This window comes from Coptis chinensis, chromosome 8, assembly GCF_015680905.1.
Source record: "Coptis chinensis isolate HL-2020 chromosome 8, ASM1568090v1, whole genome shotgun sequence".
Lineage (NCBI taxonomy): Eukaryota > Viridiplantae > Streptophyta > Magnoliopsida > Ranunculales > Ranunculaceae > Coptis > Coptis chinensis.
In genome coordinates, this window is record NC_141463.1 from 83,459,677 (window position 1) to 83,482,039 (window position 22,363).

The 22,363-nt window shown below is 35.9% G+C and overlaps 2 protein-coding genes and 3 long non-coding RNA genes across 7 annotated transcripts; all 5 read right to left on the minus strand.

Moving 5' to 3' along the window:
- Nucleotides 1-437: 437 nt before the first annotated feature.
- LOC147483596 (uncharacterized) lies at nucleotides 438-4,315 on the minus strand. Of its 2 annotated transcripts, none has more exons than XM_086580730.1 (3): nucleotides 3,639-4,303; nucleotides 1,241-2,330; nucleotides 438-973 (listed from the first exon to the last, which is right to left on the minus strand). In XM_086580730.1, exons 1-3 carry the CDS (start codon nucleotides 3,722-3,724, stop codon nucleotides 572-574), a joined length of 1,578 nt encoding a protein of 525 aa, XP_086436856.1. In that variant the 5' UTR covers nucleotides 3,725-4,303; the 3' UTR covers nucleotides 438-571. The 2 variants fall into 2 exon arrangements, with proteins under 2 accessions (XP_086436856.1, XP_086436857.1); XM_086580731.1 differs by having other exon boundaries at nucleotides 759-896; nucleotides 3,639-4,315.
- Nucleotides 4,316-8,014: 3,699 nt separating this feature from the next.
- On the minus strand, nucleotides 8,015-8,855 carry LOC147483597 (uncharacterized). Its single transcript, XR_015206077.1, has 4 exons — nucleotides 8,715-8,855; nucleotides 8,560-8,598; nucleotides 8,354-8,437; nucleotides 8,015-8,268 (listed from the first exon to the last, which is right to left on the minus strand). It is a non-coding gene; the product is annotated as an uncharacterized LOC147483597 (long non-coding RNA).
- Nucleotides 8,856-10,012: 1,157 nt separating this feature from the next.
- Nucleotides 10,013-10,712, minus strand: LOC147483598 (uncharacterized). 2 transcript variants are annotated; one of them, XR_015205735.1, is made up of 3 exons: nucleotides 10,490-10,712; nucleotides 10,283-10,409; nucleotides 10,013-10,178 (listed from the first exon to the last, which is right to left on the minus strand). It is a non-coding gene; the product is annotated as an uncharacterized LOC147483598 (long non-coding RNA). The 2 variants fall into 2 exon arrangements; XR_015205734.1 differs by having other exon boundaries at nucleotides 10,013-10,212.
- Nucleotides 10,713-11,328: 616 nt separating this feature from the next.
- Nucleotides 11,329-12,235, minus strand: LOC147483599 (uncharacterized). The gene is made up of 4 exons (XR_015205070.1): nucleotides 12,029-12,235; nucleotides 11,888-11,932; nucleotides 11,711-11,789; nucleotides 11,329-11,436 (listed from the first exon to the last, which is right to left on the minus strand). It is a non-coding gene; the product is annotated as an uncharacterized LOC147483599 (long non-coding RNA).
- An 896-nt stretch (nucleotides 12,236-13,131) lies between these two features.
- Nucleotides 13,132-20,161, minus strand: LOC147483600 (ribosome biogenesis protein NOP53-like). The gene is made up of 12 exons (XM_086578060.1): nucleotides 19,881-20,161; nucleotides 19,620-19,783; nucleotides 19,505-19,544; nucleotides 19,367-19,395; nucleotides 19,009-19,089; nucleotides 18,793-18,903; nucleotides 17,943-18,022; nucleotides 14,459-14,578; nucleotides 14,256-14,378; nucleotides 13,832-13,898; nucleotides 13,650-13,729; nucleotides 13,132-13,421 (listed from the first exon to the last, which is right to left on the minus strand). Exons 1-12 carry the CDS (start codon nucleotides 20,050-20,052, stop codon nucleotides 13,415-13,417), a joined length of 1,074 nt encoding a protein of 357 aa, XP_086434186.1. The 5' UTR covers nucleotides 20,053-20,161; the 3' UTR covers nucleotides 13,132-13,414.
- Nucleotides 20,162-22,363: the final 2,202 nt, after the last annotated feature.

Consider the following 22,363-nt stretch of genomic DNA (forward strand, 5'->3'; position numbering starts at 1 on the left):
CTCAAGCAGGAGTGAAGAACAACATGAGGAGGCTGAATTGGAGCATCATTCAGCAGGGGTCAAATCATGTATTGCCTGTTGTTCTGTTTGCTCTATTTTGCTTTTTCGTGGTCTACTTGTTGGCCAAAGGGTCTCGAAGATGAGAATTTACAAGCTAGGGATCTCTGTGGATCATTGCATGACCAGTAGGTTTCAGTTTTCGTTGTAAAGTCTTACAAATTTTAGCCTCGAGTGTTATGCTCTTAAAAAGTTTGTCTAGTATACCTCATTTACAACCAAACTGGTGTTCATATATAATGCATCAAAGAATTGCTTCATACGTATTTATTTTCCTTCAGCTTTCTTCTCATATGAATTTTACGGACATGAATTCTAGACCCGAAAACAAGTGAAAGGATAGGGGAGGGGGAGGAGTGTCTGTGTGAGAGTCTGACAGATCTGGGAAATCTATATTGAGGTCATTAACTGACATTCTTAAACGCATACTTTACAGATTAAAAACAGAACTGAAATCGTAATTGTAGTTTATGCATTCTTGGTTTCAGGAATTGTTTGAATGTATATGAATTATTCATTCAACTACTCGTGCACACACACAACTTGATTTTGGTTGCTGGGTTGAGAACTCATCCTGCTTCATTACCTTCACTTGATTGATGGCATTTCTGGCCCACTCGGTGAAGAAAGTTTCATTGTGGCCAACTTGACCATTTTTGTAGATACCGAAGCATTCTGATTCTTTTTCAGGATGGGGGCATTCCTTCTCAACTTGTGGATCCCACCATGCTCCCAGGTGTTTCATTCCCGAATAATCTGCCATCCAATGGTGAGCATACTTGCCTATGCCTGCATACTCCCACCATCCGTTGGGGAAAAACTCCATAACACTGCTGTTCCTATCCATGAAGAGCATGTTCGTCAGTTGGGCCCCGTGTGGTGATGCTACAATGTCAGTAAAACTCATCGCCCTTACCTGAATATATACCAAAATGTTGTTTAGCAATGTGTTTGTAGAATCATTAAATATTGTTTGTTTGCCAGCAATCTGTTTTCTGTGTTAGGGATTTATATGTTGGGATTATATGTTTGCAGCAATATGTATGAACTATTTTCTGACATGTGATAGTTCTCAACATAGTTATCAATATTGTACGATACAATATGCTCGTATTGAAAGCAAATTGATACGTATTACACTGGTATATGGCAAACCAAGAAGGGAAACTGGGAAAGTACCAACCTGATCGCAAAAGCTGAGATTTTCTGATTGAGTAACAGTTAATTTGCATCCTTTAACCCTTGCACACTCGTTACTAAATATTTTAACCACCAATGATTCGTTCTTGAACGACCTTGCTCCTTTCCTCATCAGCAACGTTAGCCTTACAGCAGTGTCCTCTTTTTTATTATTCTCTGCATTACTACTCTCAAAGCTCACATTACAGAATGCTCTTGCCTTACACCTCAACATATCAAACACCTCAAGCCTTCTCTCTTTCCCCATCTTCCCTATGTTGTGCCTCATGACAACAGCCTTTTCAAAGCAAGAAGATCCATTACTTTTTCCAAATCCTTCCACTTTTAATTCTCCAAAGGTGGCTTTCATGAGGTTCTCATGCCATGATCCCATTCCAGTGCGGAGTTCCCCCCAGTGGTACAACACCCATCTTGACGGACTTTCACACCCGTTCCTCTTGTACCAACTTACAAAGGGTGCCATTGCCGTCAACCCATGCCAGAGGTTTGTATAGTCATAGTATGTGTCAGACACGAATGTCAGGCCCTCCATTAAGGTTGAGTTGGCTGGAAGACTGTCCTTCCACGCGAAGCCATATAGATTCTTTTCTCCATAATGTGAATCGTTTCCAGCCACACAGAGCAACCTTCCCTTTGATGCCTCTGAGGGGAAGTATAGATGCTCTGTTTCACCTTCTTCACCTGCGTCGTCGCATATAGAGCTCATAAACCATGTATTCCCGTCCATAGCTGTGTGGGCGAATCTGAGGTCCTTAAGTGGGAGGAACGTGACGGAATGTTGGAGCTTAGAGGCCATTGCCTCGAGCTCCCTCGAGCAGTTGAAATGGTAAGTTTTGGTAAAGAAAGTCTTCAAATGTTGCAAGGTAGACCACGAAGTGGAGGAAGATAAGGGAGAAGAAATTGGTAGGATTCTTAAAGCCTGAATATCGAAAAGAGTGAAAAAACCGACAAAAGTGACTATGAAAAACAGTGCAAGTTTTGTTGAGTAGCTACAAATGCAGCAAGTCTTTGGTTTGAGAAAATCTTCAGGACTTCTCTCCATTTCTCTTGTGAAGTTGTGTTTGAAGTGAAGGCTGAAGCACAAGATATGTAGGAGTTTGAGTTTTTAGGCTTGACCGCTTGAAAAGACAATAAAAAGACAATAATGCAACACTCTTAATTACTTACAGGATCTGAGAAATTTTGGACAAGGATGGGGTGCTAGTGTTATGAAGGTTAATGTGAATGAACTCAAGGATCTTCAAGTGTTAGACTGGTGTCTTTTGATGCCAATTATAATGATAGGGCTTTAGTCAAAGGTCTCTCTTGTTACATTTGTGAAGTTTCAATCGTAAATTCGTACACAAGAAAGTCAATGAGATCCATGAGGGACGGTGAAGTTTGGTCTCGATATCTCAACTAAAGTCAGCTATGGGTTTTTTAGTTTTAATGTTAGTAAACTCTTAGACGTGCAAGGTGGTTGCTTATCAAAGCATAGACTCCTAGCAGAACTAATCTAGATTTCAAAGATAGGGGGATGGAATGATGGCACTGTTAACTTGTTATTGTTTAAGTATATTATCAACTGCTTAAGCAGTTGTTATGTCATGTCTACTAATATAAGTATATAACAGCTGCTCGAAAATCAATACAATTAGCAAGAAGGTACAGCTTTTAATATATAACAGCTTTGAAAATTGTGATGTGTGTAATTCTCTGTAAATGTGAAATGACAAGATTTAATACCCCTATTGGGATTATTGTTGTTTAGACCCATTCTAGAAGTACGTTTACACCAACTCTGATTTTGTTATTCAGTGTTATCTAACATCTTTTGTGTTGCATTTGACTCAAAGTAAACTTTGTATCCCTTACTTTGCTGCTACACATTGCAGGTATCAAAAAGGTGTTAGAATTGGATGACAATGAGGTCACATACACAACCACAACACCAAAAATTTCATTGTTGATAGACGAAACGTTGTGCAGATTAAGTTATTATGTTGATAGACGAAACATATAAATTCCCACTATTGCACTGACGAACATAGGATGAACAATCCAGTGGTTTATATGTTGCTAGTTTTGCAAAGTTAAGTTGACATGAATGAGATCAAATTAGGCCAGCGGTATATTTAGCCCAACTTATGGGATTAGCGCCCCTTTAATAAAATCCATAGTAAAAGCACCCCTCTAATATTCTCAACTGCAAGTACCCCCATTGTACCCACCTTTACCAACAAAATAGACAAACGAGCTCTTCTCTCGCTGCCTCTCCTCCTCATGTCGAACATCACCTATTGTGGCCACCTAGCCACACTTTCCCACTTCAACTATTTGTAGTTTTGTACAGATCAAATTAGATGAAAACAAACACAAACATGAAGGGTAGGAGCACTAACCTTATCAATCTTTTCGAAACTATCGGCATGTCGAGGACTCGAACCATTAATTGCTTCAGGATAACCAACAGAAGTTTATTCAACATCTAAATGTTTTGCAAAGTCACCCAACCTCAGCTTCACTATATTAGATGACTTTTTTCCTCTTCCCTCTTACTTCTTCTCTCTTTCTTCCCCATTCTCATTCCGGTGACTTTCGCTTCATCGTTGTGGAGATATTTTGATACAAAGAAACAACTAAATCACTCTATTTTACAGCAATACACCCTTCTCAAAACTTTGTTTCTTCTTCATGTTCTATCATAGCAACAAATCTCCGTAACTTATTGGTCTTCACAACTAAATGTGGAATTTGAGGTAATCAAGTCGAATTTTACTGTGCTCAAGCTCGGCTCGTTTGTTTATTAAGTGAGGCTTTGAAAAAAAACTCAAGCTTGACTCATATAATATATGAACAAGTCCGAGCCTAGCCTTAGTAGGTCGGTTATTGAACACTTAAGTGTTGCTATTTGAGTTTATCGATTAAATGAACGAGTTTGAGCCAAGCTAAATGAGCTGAGCCCGAACCACTTGGCTCAAATTCCACCCTTACTTACCGTCACCTACCATCAACTTTTCCCATCAAAGTATCAAAGTGGCAATCAAATTATGTGAGTTCTTGTTGTTCAGGGTGCTATCTTGCGCCGAAAATTCAAAAGTTGATTTTGTTTATTCTTGGGGTGTTGGGACATAGGTAGAATAACCTTTATTCTACTACCTTTTTGGCAAAAGGGTGCCAATCCAAAAAATTGGGGTGTATATACCACCGCCCAAATTATCATATTGTGAAGGCACTAAGCGAAAAAAAATTATATGGATACTGAACTATAGTGGATTTTACATTATGGATAATGTATTATTTTTTTTGCAAAATAGGATACCATATATTTCAAATAATACTAATATGAGTACTCGTTATGTACGTTGTTAAATATTTATACGTATTTGATGATTTGACCGTTGTACAATTATGAAGTAAACAAATTTTGACCATTGCAAAATTAGTTCTCAGTTTGCCAAATCATCAAATATGTATAAAAAGTTAACATAGTACACAATAAATACAAGAAATTGGGCTAGAGAGTCTCATTTTTAAAAAAAACAAGCCCTACCCATAATATTTTTGGGTTTTAATACCCCTGCATTGTTTTTATTCCCCGTAAGTGTTTTTTTATAGAAAATCTTTAGAATCTAAGCTTTTGACTGGAGACCAGGCCGCCACTTGTTGTTTTTTAATATAATTTGTTCTCTTTTTCACCCTTCCAAGATAACTACCATAATAAGATTGAATAATATAACTACGAGAATAAGATTGAATAATATAACTACATGTAGATAAGATAACTACCATAACAAAAAGAGTAGATTTTGGGTTTTAATAGAATTTAGAAGAAAATATGTGGATTGCTCCACAAAGTAAATAAGAGACCCAAGAACTGCTGAAGATGTTGACAGTGCTTATCTCAATTCCAGCTTCTCCTCCTAGTTACGGAAAAAATTTGTTCTTTTTTTTATTTGATTATAATTTTTGAGAATTTGATACCGATGAAAAAGATGAACAGTGTTTACTTTTGTATATCCATTTTATTGATCAAAATGTACTATTCTTTTATTTATTATTCGAATATTCTATGTTTCTTTCTTTAAATTTGCAAAACTGTCAATGCCATTTTAGTTGTAGTAGTTCAATTCTTATATATTGTTATTTGATAATTCCACTGGTGTATTGAATCTAGGCCACTCATAACAGCAAAAGATATTGGTGTATTGCTCCACAAAGTACTGTCCAAAGGCCTAGAAGCCTAGAGTAAATAATTTAAATATATGTTTTAAAATATACTAGTAAACGGGTACGTGCGTTGCACGTTCTAGGTAAAGAAATTGGGGTGGAGAAAATTAAAGGAATGAACGCATGTAAATTAGAATAGTAACATATTACATTTTTTTTAATGGATATATTATGTAATACGTTTTAGATTAATACAGGTCGAGGTCTGACAAAAAACTTCAATAAGAAAAAAAACACTTCAATACGCTAGTTGTGTTTTTTGTCCGATTTGCTTTTTGCTGCTCTGTCCATGGTGCGAATAAATATATTCGAAGAGGTATTTAAGTGCCTGTAATTTAGTCAATATTTAAGTGCCACAAACTAATTTACCAAAAAAATAGGTATTATGTTGATGAAGTTAACATTTGTGCTGTTGGTTGTGTAATTATCTTGTCGAGCGTTTATATGTGATTGAGGAATACTGTTGGATTCATATGAGTATACTATATGTAAGATATAAGAATATTGTTGTTGGTTGTGTAATTATCTAGTCGAGTTTTTTTTTTTAATTTAATTATTATTTAGAAATGATCACATTGAGAAACAATTAGAAAAAATACATTGGCCTCTATTGATAATTGTTTTATAGAGCTATTAAGTCGGATATAATATGTAGAGTGAATTGAATGTGTAAATAAAAACTTTCTGGAAGATGTCTATGTGGCAAGATTACCATTTAAAAACTTTCAATATATTATGGATCTCATTTCGTATGTATGGAGATTGAATGATTCAAATGACGGAGTGGTGATTTTTTCAAATCATTTGTATAGAGGCGAAAGAAAGAAGAAATTATGGATGCTAGTCGCATCGCTAAATTACATCCTGTTTCACCACATTAGTTAATTAAGCACAATCCTTTGATCAATTCTTGCATTGGTTATTGGTTCCCATTCTGAAAATGATATTATCACCCAACTCCACATGTAGTACTTTGACAGAGTGCATAATGAAAGAGTTCAGAGGCATTAAAAGTGTGATCCATTGTGCACACTAAGCCCAAACCAAAAATGCTCATTTGCACAGAGTATTTTGAATCTACAAAGGTGAAAGTTTGTGAAGAATGTTATTAGGTAAACTGCTTATTCTGTCTTCTGTATCATGCTTTATCTTTTTCGGCATAGATATAATTTCCCATCATTTGATTCTGAAGAAACTTTCAAGCTAGGAAAAAAAGTAGTACAAAAAATTAGTTTATTTATAGCAATGCAAAATTTTTAAAAACTACATCACACTTACACATGCAAGAAGGAAATACTAAGACTGGAACCTACTACGCAGATGTCTTCTTCGAGTATTAGTCATTCGTTGTGTACACCTGATTGGCCGACTCTGTTGTTCGTCGAAACACATGAACAAACACAAAAATGAAATAAAATAAAATTAGACGAAATGCACTAACTTGGAGATGAAGGTCAGTATGCAACACTGGCACATTAGTTGTCCCTGCTACTCCTGCTACCCCATTGCCTCCACCTGACTCTAACGATCCAAGAACAAAATGCCCATTTTTGGAAATCTTATGTGAGAGGGTTTTATACAAAAGAATTTATTGACTTTGGGCATCTTTTGGGGAATTGATCATATCCTTTTTCACTTAAAACTTGTGTTAACTGGCTTCTTTTCAGAGGCATTAATCTTGATGTTTTCGACCCTGTTTTTCTTGTTCATCTCTACCGATCTCACAGCCTTAAGGTTTTCCCCTTTGCCTGCCTAGAAGCCTCTAGTTCCGAGAGCCTCGCCTTGATTCTCTCAACTTCTTCCCTATTAAGCTCGCGCTCTGCCACAGCCATATGTTTCCCGAGGTGTTAACAGTTGCAAATTAATAAACAAAATCCCAGTAATTATTTGTGGGTTGGCATCCGTACCCCATCATGCTTCAATGACTGCACCCACTCGCTGAACTCCTCTTGAAGTGGCGCTAGGTGGCAAATGCAAGTGATAATACGGTATCATGTGATGCCAAATAGGGGAGTCTTCGACAGCCACAACAACGGTTCTTCAAGCTAAACCAACTTTTTAAGACAAAGAGCTCTTATAAATTAGGTCTGACTAATTTATAAGAGCTAAATTAGTTGGTTTAGCTTGTTCAAAGCATGACTAAAGATTTATAAGATTTTTAGAGAAGGCCCCAAAGTGTCCACATTTGAAGTCATACTGCTTTCTTCTCAATACAATGATTGCCTCGATCTGCTAACTAATGGGATAGAGACACTGACCTAATATCCAGCAGTAAGGGCGAACGTGTTTGTGACAAATTAACCAACTCAATGCTCAATGCTAATGGGGCTGTTGGGAATTCAAGTTGTGTTTATGGTGGGAGTGAGGTACCAGGAATTTGATACAGTGGCTACTTATTCAGGATAAGGTAAAATCCAATCTATTATATTGCAAGAACTCAATGCAATATCAAGGCAGTAGCATGGTACTGGGTTGGCGGCACTAATAAAAACAGTCGAAACAAATTTGAAAATATTTAAAGTGAACTCAAATACTGCTCTAACAGTTCTGCCACTGAAAAAATATCTATTAACCAAATATAATCATAAACTTAAAGTCCAAATGAGTATCTTACATCACTATCATTAATAATACAGAATTCACCATAGTTTGAAAGAACTAAAAATTACATAATGGTAGGGGCTTCTGCTAGGGTCCTCATTACTGGATAACTCCTTCGAGGTCTGCTCAGAGATTGATAAAGGCAAAAGAACCTATACCTACTAATTGCTGCATGCTCTAGTCCATCTCCAACCTTCAGTCCTATAACCATATATTTTTTGTTCAAACTTTTATTAAAACTAAAAATCACAATAGATGTAAGTGTAACTAATCAAAAGTTTCTAACCTTGTAAAGTTTGCGGATTCTCTTAGATGCGACAGTCTTGTCTGAAGTTTGCACGGTATCATTTAAGTTGTATGAATAAATTTCCTGTGCCAACATAATAAGGGCATTTTATTTCCCGTGTTAGTTTTAAAGAATTAAGTATCTATAAAAACAAATAGTAAATAATCACCACGCCCAAAATCACAGTAAGGGAAATAGTATCTTACAACTTATTTTTTGTTGTGAAATAGCTCTCCAGCAAGTTACTGATGGAACAGAAAAGATCAAAGTTAAAGAGCAAATAATTGCTTTAAATCCATAAAAATGAACAAAAAAAACATAGAAGATAAATTGAAAATCACTTAGTAAAATGTGTCAATACCTATTACTGAGTGAAAGTTAAGAATGACTGATCGCAATTCCATTATTTGCCCACATGATTAAACTTTATACTTTAGCCATTGACCAAAGATTTGTAAATCCAGCTAATAGGTGGGCTAATAGATCTCCTAAAACCTATGACAGATAATATAGTCCAACAGAAGAAAACAGAGAAGGAAGCATGACCAAGAGAAGAGTTAACAATTTAGAATATCCAACACTTGCACATTGTTCAGTAAGTAGTGACAGACACCATTTTTTTCTTTTGACTTGCTTTCTTATAATAGTTAAAAAGCAATAAAGATACAACAACTTCTCTGAAATTCTTAAAACTACATAGACTGGCTAAGGACATGCACAAAATGCTTAGCACAGAGGTCAGCTACAACGGTATGGCATGGCTCGCAAACAAATAAATACACTACTCAATTTAGCCAATTCAAAAGGAGCTGGAGCTAGTCACAACAATGACAGCAACAACAACATCAAACAATGCAGGTTTAACCAAAGATCCTGCCCATCCTTTCATAGCATTTCCATTTAGAAATGTTACTCTTAGCTACATCCACATACCCAACAAAAACCCAAGTTAAGAAATCGTCAACTGTGATGTTAGCATAATACATGCACTGATGGGAGACGTACCTGCCTTAAGAGAATGTTATACAGTTTGTCCTTTGCTAGCTACTTCTTTCGGATTGGTCTCGCTTGGAAATGCATATGTTTAACGATAGGGACAGAATGGACAATTAGAACCCCCAACACTAAATGAGGAAAAACCAAATTATTAATTAGTAAACCACTACCCACAGGCTTTCAAGGCCAAATGTTTGAAACCCTTAACCAATCAACCATATAACACACAAAGTCACAAATAATTAACTAAATTAAAAAAATGAAAGGATAACATCAAATTTGTTAAGGAGGTCTAATATATAAATGACTTTTATTAGTACAACTAATATTAGTTTTTAGTTACTTAATACCAAATTTTCAATTACAAAAACACTATAAGTAACAATTCTCATTTGATCAAAATATACATTGCTTACATGTCCAACCGTACATGAAAGTATGAAACACCTCATAAAGGAAACTGGTAAACAGTATATGGCATTCACATAAAAAAAATCAAGGCCAATAGTAGTGCATACCTTGTCAAGAGTCCGTGTTGTAAGGGGCATACGATTGGGAGCCACAAATTTCATCTTGACAGACAATCCTCATTTCCAAATAGATTCAAATTTTCCGCATGGCAAACAAAATGGAGAAGAATGGACGATTACGGCTACAACAACTTAAATTTGGGCAAATAAGCTAACCAAATCATATTAGCAAAAGAAATGAAACGAATTAAAGACAACAGTATGAGATCATGACCTTGATGTGAAGAACCCCATCCATCTGAAAACATTTCATTTCAATGTCTGCTTGTATTTTCAGCGGCTATAGGGTCATGCGCCTCCTAATGTAGATTAAAAGAGCATCTTTAATCTCATCTGACACAGCGGGTACCAACTTAGTCACTTGTATAGTGAGCAATTGATAAGTTAAACACAAACAGAATACCTTCTACTACCAAATAATGAGCGGTGCGAATTGTAGTTACCTCCTTCCCATCTGGATCAACTGCCTTAATCTCGCGTGTAAGTGAGTTTAAAATGGAGTCAGGATCATTCACGATTAACCTGAATGCCTGGTTAAACAATAACGCTTAAACAAATTGCAATTCAGTCAACAACGTGACTTTAAGGTGAGCATGGTCTAAGAAATTACCTCATATGCATGTCCATCTTTTCAGTATAGAGGCCAACCAATACTGATATAGAGATCCTGCTGGAAGAAAATGCAATCATATTATTAAGCAAACTAATAGATAACAACCAATAACTACACTAAACAATTAATTCTATAAACTAAATCAACAATTCATAGATTGAGGCTTCCAAATTGAACAAACTTCAACAATTCATAGGGGCTTTTATCCATTACAGCCATGATGAACTCACGTGGCTGCATCATCACTTAGGGCTTTCATTGCACAAGCAAGACGAGGACTTAAAGGAGGCGTAGAGAACTCATCCAATGGCTGCAACTCTTCAAACTTCGTAAATGTGGCCAACACCCTGATAGTAGGAACCACAAAACAATATATATGGCGTGTCTGAAAACAAAAAATTCAAATTGAATGCAAAACTATAGACTATGGCGAGTTCATTAATCTTCTCGATTCTATGGCGAAGTTCAACGTGTTCAGCGCCCGATCCAATCAAACTTTTGGCACGAAGACAAATGAAATAAAGGGTATAAGTGCTCCAGAAAATTCATACAATTAAAAAACAGGGTAGTGTGTGGCAAAACTTATTGACGGTGAAAACAGTGATACAATGATTTGAAAAAATTAGGAACATAAACAACTACTATCCATTAACAAAACAAATCTGTTCAATAAAATGAAAACTTCTACCCCGCCTAATATTTCATAATAGACTACGAGTCTACAGAGATATTTCCAATCTAACTTTCTGACTTTAGTTGTATATATAACTCTTTATTCTTTATCTCCTTCCTGCAAAACAGAAAAATTGCATAAACAGATCAGTCAATCAAAGTTAAATCAAACTACTTTAAGGTCTCACAGAAAAAACTAACCTCTCCACTTGCTTCCTCATGATCATCATCATTGACTTATCACAGTCATCTTCCTCATCACCACCATTTGCCTAATTACCCCCCAACAAAAACACATGAATCAGTATAAGAGTTCACAGTTCTCAAACCCTTGACCAGAAACAAATCATTGTCAAATCTCACTAACACTTGACAACAATTTAATCAATTTGACTCCAAAAGTACATGAATAGTAACAGCAATTCAAAAACATGATCAAATTGACTATCATAAGAATTGCAATATAGATTTCCATAAAACAGTATGACTCATCAATAAATTTTACTTCACATTCAACAAAAACACTTGACAGAGAAGTTAAAATACCAGTTTGTCATTATAAGCCTGAAGAATCTTGGTATAATGTCTTCCTTTTCGTTGCTTTTGCCACATAAGGACCCTTCTCCTTCAAATATACCAAACACAAAAGTATACAATAATCAGTTTCAACCTAATTTTAACAACAACTGAATCTTACAACGTTTTTTAGATGAAATAACTTACAGCATCAGACAAAGACTTCCATTTCTAACCACCAGCTTTACCAACCTTTACAAATTTCAACACAAAAAGAAAAAAAAACGAATCAAACTTATTTCATGTTTCAAAACTTGAAAATTAGCGTAGAGAAGTTGTAGATCTTACAACAGCAACAGATTTGTTAGTGGAAACTTCTCTTTATATGTCTTCCTAAACTCTTCCCTGAAATCAAACAAACAAAACCAAATGATGAGGAGAGGAGAGTTGGGTCGATGATGAGAAAACGTTGAAAATAAATCGTGGTTAGCAGTTATTTGTTTCCGTTGATTTAAGGAGCGAATGAAAGAGTATGTCTGTTCGGTTTTTTTTCGCGGTTGTAATTTAAGGGGTTTATAGGGTGAAGCATGTTTACCAATTTACCCTTTCAGCGAAGAGCAAAAATAAAGTGGCTGTCTAACTTTCCGGTACCCTTCTCATTAAAAACTTTGTGTTAAAACCGGGAATACGAGAACTAATTGGGAAATCTGGTATCAGCTTTATATATAAGATAAGATATTTTAAAAAGTTGAGTTTCAAAATAACTTAAATACATTTAAAATTTATGAATTTTTTAAGAGATGAAATCTCGTTGTTTCACATATTGTAGAAGTAGTTGCAAATAATTAAATAGGGTATTTTTGTCAATTGCTTCAAAAAATAGTTAAACATGTGTCAAATTTGGATATAAAAACTAAAAATATTATGCCTATCTTAGGAGTCCAAAATATTCTTAAAAGACTCTTAAACTAATTTTCTGATAATAAATACCCATATTATCAATATTTGAAAAAATAATACAGTTCCACTATAGTTCAGTACCAATGTACCATGTCAATAATTTTTTTCGCCCACTAAGCAAAGCCACTTCAAAATAGTTTTCATGCAGATAACAGTGCACGATAATTGAGTTTCGTGAGGGATTTGGAAACCGACCCAGAGTTCCCCTAGAGAGCAAATTGGTAGGACGTGAAAACACTTCAATTTAAATTACAGATATTTCCCAAGACTCGCAATTGAGCACAAGGCAAGATATGGACTTTTCACTCAGTTTCTCCAATAAATTTCTGTTAGCACTTAGCAAGTATGAAGGAGCATCTACAGTTCTACACTTTTCACTCAGATTTTCTCCAATCAATTCCTTTTACCAATTCCAATCAATTCCTTTTCTCCAATCTACAATTGTCTACTCATACATAGTTCACGCATACCAGTTGTAAAAAATAAGTGCAAACTGCGAACATTAATGTCATATATGATTCAGTAGATAAGTAGATTCCATCAATACTCCATTGATTCATAAGGGCTACAAACTAATTGGGAAGTTTCAGAATAAATACAGAACCGCAACTTGTCCTAATAACGATAACTGGTTAAATGAGAAAATACGACCAAAATCTACTGGGCCATGGGGATCAAGCCTTTCAGCTCTTCGGTGACACCTGTATAGCTTTCTTCCTGTGTCAGCTGCCCAAACCCAGTCCACAAGCTCCGTCACAGAAGCAAATACACAAACTATCTCCTGTGCAAGCTCCAAAACAAGGATGTTATTACATAGTACATATGCACATAATAACTAGACGGGCACCTGTGCACTAAGTGTATTTACTGGGTGAATGACTGATTCCATATCATTCAAGGGTGAACTACCCAAAGACTGGACCAAAAGACAAGCCCGTCAACTACTAATAAGTGGATTTACTGGACGATTAACAAGAATCGTCAAAAGAAGAAAGAGGACTCCACATACCTTTTGCGCTTTGTTCCAGGAACAATTAATCCTCGTTTCTGAAGGCTCTTGAATCGATCTCTTGTTAGAGTGCAACAACCCTAACACAAAAAATAGGATATATTTCAGGTTTTATGCATAAACTATAAATCAATGACTGATATGACCATGTACAAGTGTGGTAATGAAAAAGATGAACAAACCTTTAGCTTACGGAGAGATCCAGTTATTTCTTCAGATAATAGGACCTGAGAAGGCGCAGGTACGAATCTGAAAAGGAGAACTTGACGCAGTTAATTTATTGTTTGAAGGAATATGACGAAGTGAGATACTACTTACTACCTATACATCAAACAGTAAATTAGTTTCTTAGTCATTTAGATTACAAAACTAACTACATTACAAAGGTATGACGAGTTCCATTGGAAATAGAAAGAAACGAAAAGAACTGTGCTCAACAAAATTTTCTGATATTGACTAGACTCTTCAATTACACCCCTTATGGTGGGCGAGCCAATTCTGTATCACAGCACTTTGGGTGAGACCATCTACTCCCTTTCAGTCAATACAAGCAAAACTATAAGATGACCAAAGTATAGGGAATTTTAAAAGTTAAATGCTAATTACTTTTGTCTCCCCAATCGAGGTGGGCCGGATTTAAGTCTTTCTTGCTTAGTTGTAGCACGCCTGACATGTCTTTTTTGCTTCTCCTCGTCATCCTTGGCTATTTCTTCTAATATATCTGGTAAGCTATAAGAATAACACCATAAGAAACGTAAGTACAATTTTCAAACAAAGTATTACCTTTCGAGATTCGAACAATGTTATACCTGTCAATCTCTTTAGATAGTTTTTCTATCTTCTTTGCTTCTGTTTCTGTCTTCAGCTTTTCTTTGCGTCTGATTCTCTTGTTTAGCTCTACTCGAGTAACTCTCTTTCTTTTAGAAGGCCTGTAGAATGACACACATTTTCTTGGTCAACATGTGGTATATATTCTTATACAGGGAACCACAGTAGTACCAAAACTCTCAAGATTTAACACAATGATCAGCTGGATAAACTCAGACATCACCATATTTTTGCAACAGAAAAAGGAATGATATGTCTAGTGTGTTTAAAGCACGACACAATTAGCTAAAATGTCCTTTTTTGTCCTCTAAGTACTAAAACGAAGCTGTATCACAACTGTTCATAAGTGCTTGGGCCAACTGTTCAGTTCAAAGCAAGGTCAAGTCCGGCATCGTCCAAGAGGGGCGTCAGTGTACCCTAACTAGACTGTTATTTTGTTACTATGCAACTGATTTTAGGACATATTTGAATCATGGATTCCAATGTCCACACTATCCATAGGTCACATTAGTAATGAACTAAAATTCTAATACAAATTTAAATTGCTTAATAATATTGATTTCACAATTGCAAGGAGATAATACCAATTACCAATCCCAAACAACATGTGTCATCATCCACAAATCTCCCCTAACATGCGTATGCAACCTACACACCAACGACTTGTACTCAGGCGACCTACTCTCCTTCACACTAAGGACCTATAGTCAAGGGACCTAGAAGACGTATGTCCAAGATGTCCAAAAAGACACCAGCAATAAATGAAACGATGAAAAGAAATAAAAGTAAATGTTCTAATCAATTAAATCAAAGATCATAACAGTCGAGCATTCCAATATATAGCCAACCTGGTATTCAATATTCCTACAGTTACACTCTGCAATTCATGTTACACGATACTTAGCAGCACGGAGAAGTACCGACACGAAACTACGTGCTGAAATCCTATCATCAGATAAGTTTTTCGTGTTGCTTTTGTTATTGGGTAATTTTCTTTTGTAAAGGTTATATGCCTAGTTTATCACTTGCTCTTACAATATCAGGCGTAAATTCTTACATATCAATTCATAGGATAAACTATGAAATTGAGAACTTCCGTGACTCCAGTCAGATGTAGTCCTTGGTGCATTTGAACCATTGAAACCTTCCTGCTGGTTGCTAATCTATGCAACTTGAATCGTTTAAGACCTGAACTAAAGGAAGAACTAATTCAGTTTTGTTGCTTAGGTTCCAACTTTAAAAAGCCTTTAACTACCATTACTGCTACGTATAATCTAATGCTATTCCTTTCAAAAGATCCTTTATTTCTTAAAGAATACTAGCGACAACATATTCTGATGAGAAATAACAACATAGGGTGCACTATTATAGTCTAATTTTCTCTCATTTTACTTTTACGCAAGTCCTTTTTGTGCTGGTTCATTACTTCTTTCTTTTGGTTCATCACTTTTATTTGTAAACCTTTGTCAACATTGCAACTACATCTTTATTATCCTTTTCAGATGAATGGGGAAAGAGAAAGACAATGTTAAGACAAACTTGTTAATGACATTATCCAGTGTTCATGATATTGTGCAACTAGATTAAAATCCCGTTACTGAAATTACCTCTATCTGCTCAATAACAAGTGTTCTTCATTTCCCTCTATAGTCACTTTTCTGTTTTCTTTATCAAAAGGTCCCTTTATCATTCACTACCACCCCACCAACCCCATCACTACCATCAATTAACACAATCAAATTTATTGAAGGACTGAGGGGTATTATAAAGCAAGATTTCAATCAGACACGAGAGAGTAGTAGTTTTCGTCTTTATCGATTGAAGCCAACAACACACAGCCATTACTTTTATGATTCAAAACCCTTTAACCTTCTAAATCGTGATGATGGAGAGATTTCCGAGACAGACTCTTCGGTTTTCTCATTCTCTTTTTCTTTTTCCTTTTTATTCTTTGGACTAAAGGTTAACCAATCCATACATGTTGTCTTTCAGGGAATGGGCACCGAACCCATCAAAGAGGCGGGCTCAATACATGTGGTTACAAAATCTTTCCATACAAAGCACCAAGAGTCATCTATGGAATCTCTATAAATGAAGACAATGAACCACACCCTGACTTGATTTTGGTCTGCTCAGACTCGGTTAAGTAGGCAATTCCTTCCAAGAAGTGCAGCCAATTCTTTCTCAAACTCACATCTAGTTCATATAAAGGGATATGAATTGACTCACACCTCTATAATGGATAACAGAATTGAAACTCTTTTAAAGTTCATTTCTACAACATACAATGATTGAAACCTCCAATATTCCTACATAGCACCAACTGTTTGTACCTCCATAATGATCACAAGAATTGGTAAATTCAATGCTCTGATCATAAACACAAGGATCTGTTCCTCTAGACATGCTCTAATTTGTCTAAACTTGATAACTAAACTAGGAGTTTGCCTGTTTCATCAAGCTCGATTAACCATTTCTCGTCAGGCCGTTTTCAATCAAACAACCTAATGAAAAGGAGCTGTTTAAGGAGATTATACTAATCACCAATCCAAACACAATACATGCTATCTCCAAATCTCACCTAACACACTTATGCAACCTACACACTAACGACTTGTACTCAGGCGACCTACTGTCCTACACACTAAGGACTTGTTGTCAAGGGACCTAGAAGACGTCCAAAGACGCTAGCAATAAATGTAATAATGAATTAAAGCAAAGCTCATAACAGTCAAGCATTCCAATATATAGCCAACATGGTCTTCATTATCCCTACAGTTGCACTATCCACTTGATATGGAATAGTACCTTGTCCTACATCAGGAGATGACCTACAATGGGGTTTGATTCCAATCTTCTTAACTTTAGATATGTAGGCAACTTCTCCTTAGAAGTGCAGCCATTTCATAATCTAACTCTCATCTAGATTATGTAAAGAGTATACTCTTTACAATAACAGCTTCATTTTGTATGTTCCTTGTGTTTTCATGTGTAAATTACAATATAGTAACTTTTGGTTAGCACTCCATACTTTGAAGGCAATCTAAGATACCACCTCTTTGATCAACCAGTAGGGTCAAAGGTCACCCCTTCAGGTGGAGGTTTACTCAACCATTTGTTACTGACAGAGCTTTTTAAGAGAAAATGGGCAGCCATTTTGTCACTCAAAACTTAGGAAGATTGTAAAATGAGGTCAGCTTTGTCATTTAATTAGATATGAAGGGATATTGTGACCTAAAACGTTGGAGGACATGTGTTAAAGGGAATTGGCCCTATTTACTTTTTAGAGAATGGTATTTCAAATTACCTTCAGAGTAAGGAGATACCTTAAAAGTACTCCCTGGATATATCATATATTCATTCATAATGCCTTAGATTAAAGTAGCAAGAACTCAAAGGACTTTCATATTATAATACTAAACAAAGACCACGCCAAAAAACAATGGAAAGAAGAAGAAAGCAAACCTCTCAGTTCCGGTGTCAGTGTTCTCCAAATTCTCATCCAAATCATCATCATTTTCGTCATCCACATCAAGTAAGTACATCTGGAAGAAATGCCACGTATGAATATCTGTGCGCATAAAATACTACCTAGAAAAACATAACATCACTGTAACACTAACACATAAACTAGTGTTAATGTCCACTAGTGAGTGCCAAATACGTTGACTAGGTGAATCCATGCAGGCATCGGGCAAGTTTTATTTTCCAGTTGATAAATATCAGGACACCATACATTAATATCAATAAACCCCAACTACTCAAACTGAAAAAACATTTAAGTTAAGAAGCTTTAAGTAGAAGAGACAAATCTAGCATTACTAACCAGTTATTGGGGGAAAAAAACACACATCAAAGTCTCAAGGCGCTCTGCCTCAGTGAGGCTTGAGGCAAGCCTCAATTAAAATAATAACAAAGAGAATGCGGAAAAATGGATTTTGATGATGTAATTATGCCATTTCTAATAGAATGAGGTAATTTGATGCTCAAAACATAAACTAGTAGGGAATTTTTAATCTTTAAAGATGCCAATATAGTAGGGAATTTTTAATCTTTAAAGATGCCAATATGGGCTGCGTCGTCAAAGAAACGGAACAGAACAGGGGGGGGGAAAGTAGAACGAATATTGAAACACAATAGGCCTAAAAACCATAAAAGCATTAAGGCACACCTTAAGGCTTAAGCCTTGGTGCATTTGCTAAAACCTTTTTAATAACCAGTTCAAGTGTACCAAAGACAAGATCAGCCTTTGCTCGACTCTCTCAACCTTACGAAAGTTTTAATTGATCATCAAGACGGAACAACCCCGACTTACACTTTCTTCGTCCACAACTTCACCAGGAACGGTTAGAGGTACTGGTAGTGGGCCCAACTCACTTTTGTAGACTTTTTGCATTTCCTCGGCAACAGCAGAAGCCAGTGAATCCTGAATAAACTCAGAGTTGGATTTTAAAATAGGAAATAGTAAAACTAACTCTTCTTAAGAAACAGTAAGACTAATTATGACCATAAATAAATAGAAAAAAAAAACCTGATGATCTTCAAAAGAAGGGTTGAATGAGCATCCAGGTGGTTCGACTTCAACTGCCGGAATAAGGGATGGCTTGGACTTCTGTACAAAATTTCTCAATTAGTAAATAAACAAACTTCAATCAACATAGATAATACTCCACAGATTCTCAAAATCTCTTCAATATTTTAAAAATAGAGAAACCCTACAACTACAGCACTAAACTACCACCCAAGAGAAATAAAAATACACATTGCCCTTTGAGTAACATGTTTCAAAATAGTTTAAATTTTTCTGATCTCTTCACACACACACACACCGTGTGGCAGCGAGAGAGTAACTAAACCATTAGAACTTGACAAAAATGATGACATCATACCTTTACGGCCTTGACATCATTTTCTTCATCTGCAAGAAAAAGAATCTCACTCAGACCTTGTAATCACAGAGAAACAAACATGCGAAAAACTAGGACCACGTATAAGATAAAATGAAAAAATGGTTATTAAGATGATACCTTTAGTATCCCACAAGTCAACCATTCCAGATACTTGATCCTGTTGAATGTCAAGAAACGGCTGCTTTAGAACATAAATCAACAACCTCCTCTAAGTAAATAATTACTCTCTTACCTTAGAAACATCTTTGGTTGTTTCAACAACCACTTTCGGTGCTTTCTTGGATTTCTTGAGGATTGAAGATGGTACAGGTACAACAAATGGATTTTTCTGCAACGATCTATCGCAATGGAGAATCTTGTCCCTATTCTTGTCGATTTTTCTCTTCACCGATAAATCTACCGAGAAAATACAATATAAAAAACAAGTTGCCCATAATAAAGATTCATTCTTTCCACAATTTATGTAACACTAAACAAAGTAAAAAGATAATACCAGTGGATTTGTCGAGGAAGAAAAGAGAGTCGTCGGGTGCAGAAGCAAGAGAACCACCAGTCAATGCATCTTTAGTTGATTTCTCGAAGTAGTCTTCCACGTCAGCAGTGCTTATGTTTGCTCTCCATGCTTTCTTTCCCTTTCGCGAACTCTTCTTCGACGACTTCCCCATTTTTATTATTATTCCACACAACACGAAGCTGCTGCTGCTGTGAACGAAAACAGAGTTTTGAGGAGGGGGCTTATAGTTCTGTGTTGTGTTAGGGCTTTAGGCTGTGAGTTCGCACACATTATGATGACGTGGCCATATAATATATATTTGGATATTCAGAAAAATTAATAAATCATGAAAATTATGGCCCATTTGGTATTACTAGTATACTGTGTGGCAGTAGGGAGTGAGCGGAGCTAGAGAGAGAGTTGGGTGAAGGAGAAAGGGTACTAGGAGGAAGAAAAAACGAGAGAGACTCACGAACACCAAACAATTGACATTCTCAAACTTGCTAATCAAATTAATCATTCAACATAAACCTTCACAAAACCTTAATTCCAACATTAAAAATTTTAAACATTATCGAAACTTCGAAATCTCATCAATCTTTGAGTGCAAAGCTGATTCCCTCATCAACTAGCAGATGTGTCTACTACAAGATTTATTCCTTCTACCGTCTCTAAGTGCATTAATTGGTCAATGTTACTCCAACTCAATATTACAATTGACAAACACAAGCTAAATATTAAAGAATACTCACTGAGTCACCAGCACTTGCGTCCAACACTCCAACGAGACAAAAAAGCACAACGACAACAACTGCCCAATAACGAATTATTCCAATCATTAACTTTGATTAAAAAACAACAAAATTATATATTCGAACAACACCATTTCAAATGAAGCTTCATTTGTCCAACTCAAGAAACCGACATTGGAAAAAAAAAAAGCGTACCTTTAGTTTGACCAAACACTTTTTCATCTACAAAGAGTGGAAGATGGTAAGCTGTTTTTGAGCTCAATGGGTATTAGAGAGATTTGAGATGGGATTCAAAAATCAATCATTATTTTGTTCTTCTCCAATTTCTTATTTCCACACATCGATGCCGTGTTCAGTTTATTTGGTTGAAATTATGGAGAGACGTGTCATTAGGGAGAATTATCACGATTGATTGAGTGGAGGAGGAATAATAGAGGAGTGATTGACTGAGGAGAAAGAGATGAGAGTGTTATTATCGCGTAGAAATGAGAAATGAGAGAGAAGTTGAGGACAGACATAAACCAACCAAGCAACGTTTTGGGCCACCTACCCCATCCGGCCCAAAATCGTTCGCTCCGCTCACTTGAATATATATCTGATGTTGATGAATGATGGGTGAACCAAGATTTTTATCAAATTTTCAAATATTTGGTGTTGATATTTCAGCCGGTGTCTAGATTGAAGATGCTCTAAATTATTTGAAACTTGATGCATCATCATCAATAACGGTCAATAATCATAAAAATAAAAAAACTACATTTGACGTTTATTTCAGTCAATTTGTTATTTTTTTGCAAATAAAGATGAGAATAAATAAGAATGAAATGGCTTACAATAGTTTGAGGATGTATTACTAAATAATGAACTATGAACGAGGTGCTTACATTCATGTCCGGTAAGTATTTCTATATAACGAGAAACACGAGAGAAAAAAATGTGTTCACTGGTTAGATAGGATTCTGAAAAGTCCAGCAATCAAAGACCATTAATACTGAGTAGTTGAGAATGCTCCCAGTGACCCACGTCAGCCCCCCTTTTTTCTCTCATATACGACACATCAGATTTTACCTTAAAAATCAATTCTACGCTCTATTTTGGTGATTTCAATTGTTCGGGGATAACCTAAAATAGATAAAAACTTCTTTCTTAAATCTTATCTCTTTTCTTAAAAAAAAAGGAATCCTGAAAAAGTGAGAACTAAGTAGTAAAACTTATCTCTTCCTTCTCCATTCTTAAACAAAAAGAAACCTTAAACACGATGCTGTGAGTCCGACCTTAAGAATGAAAGCAACCATGACAAAAACCATACAAGAGGAACAGGGTCTATTAGACTTCCAACATGATTCAGAACTAGGGAAGGTAAAATGTTTTCTGCATTCCTGTTCTTCATGAAGGGAAGCTTAATGGCAGTGTATTTCTCAGACTCTGCGTTGTACGAATAAAGTCTCTTCACGATGGTGCCATCTTTCTTCTTGATTGTTCTCATCCCATATAGATCCCCATTCATCCAAAGCCCAGATAACTTGAAACCGAGTTCTACGAAGATGATATTTCTTGACCCAAATGTTATTCTTTTCATCCATCAGTGTCCACACTTCCAGATAATCTGGTGGGAGATCTCGCACCAAAGATACATTCTCTCCGAGTACAACGAGATACTTAACCCCCACAATTCTATCATAGGTGGTACCAGTAGGAAAAACCCTCCTTTTTTGGAATTCTTCAGTCTCA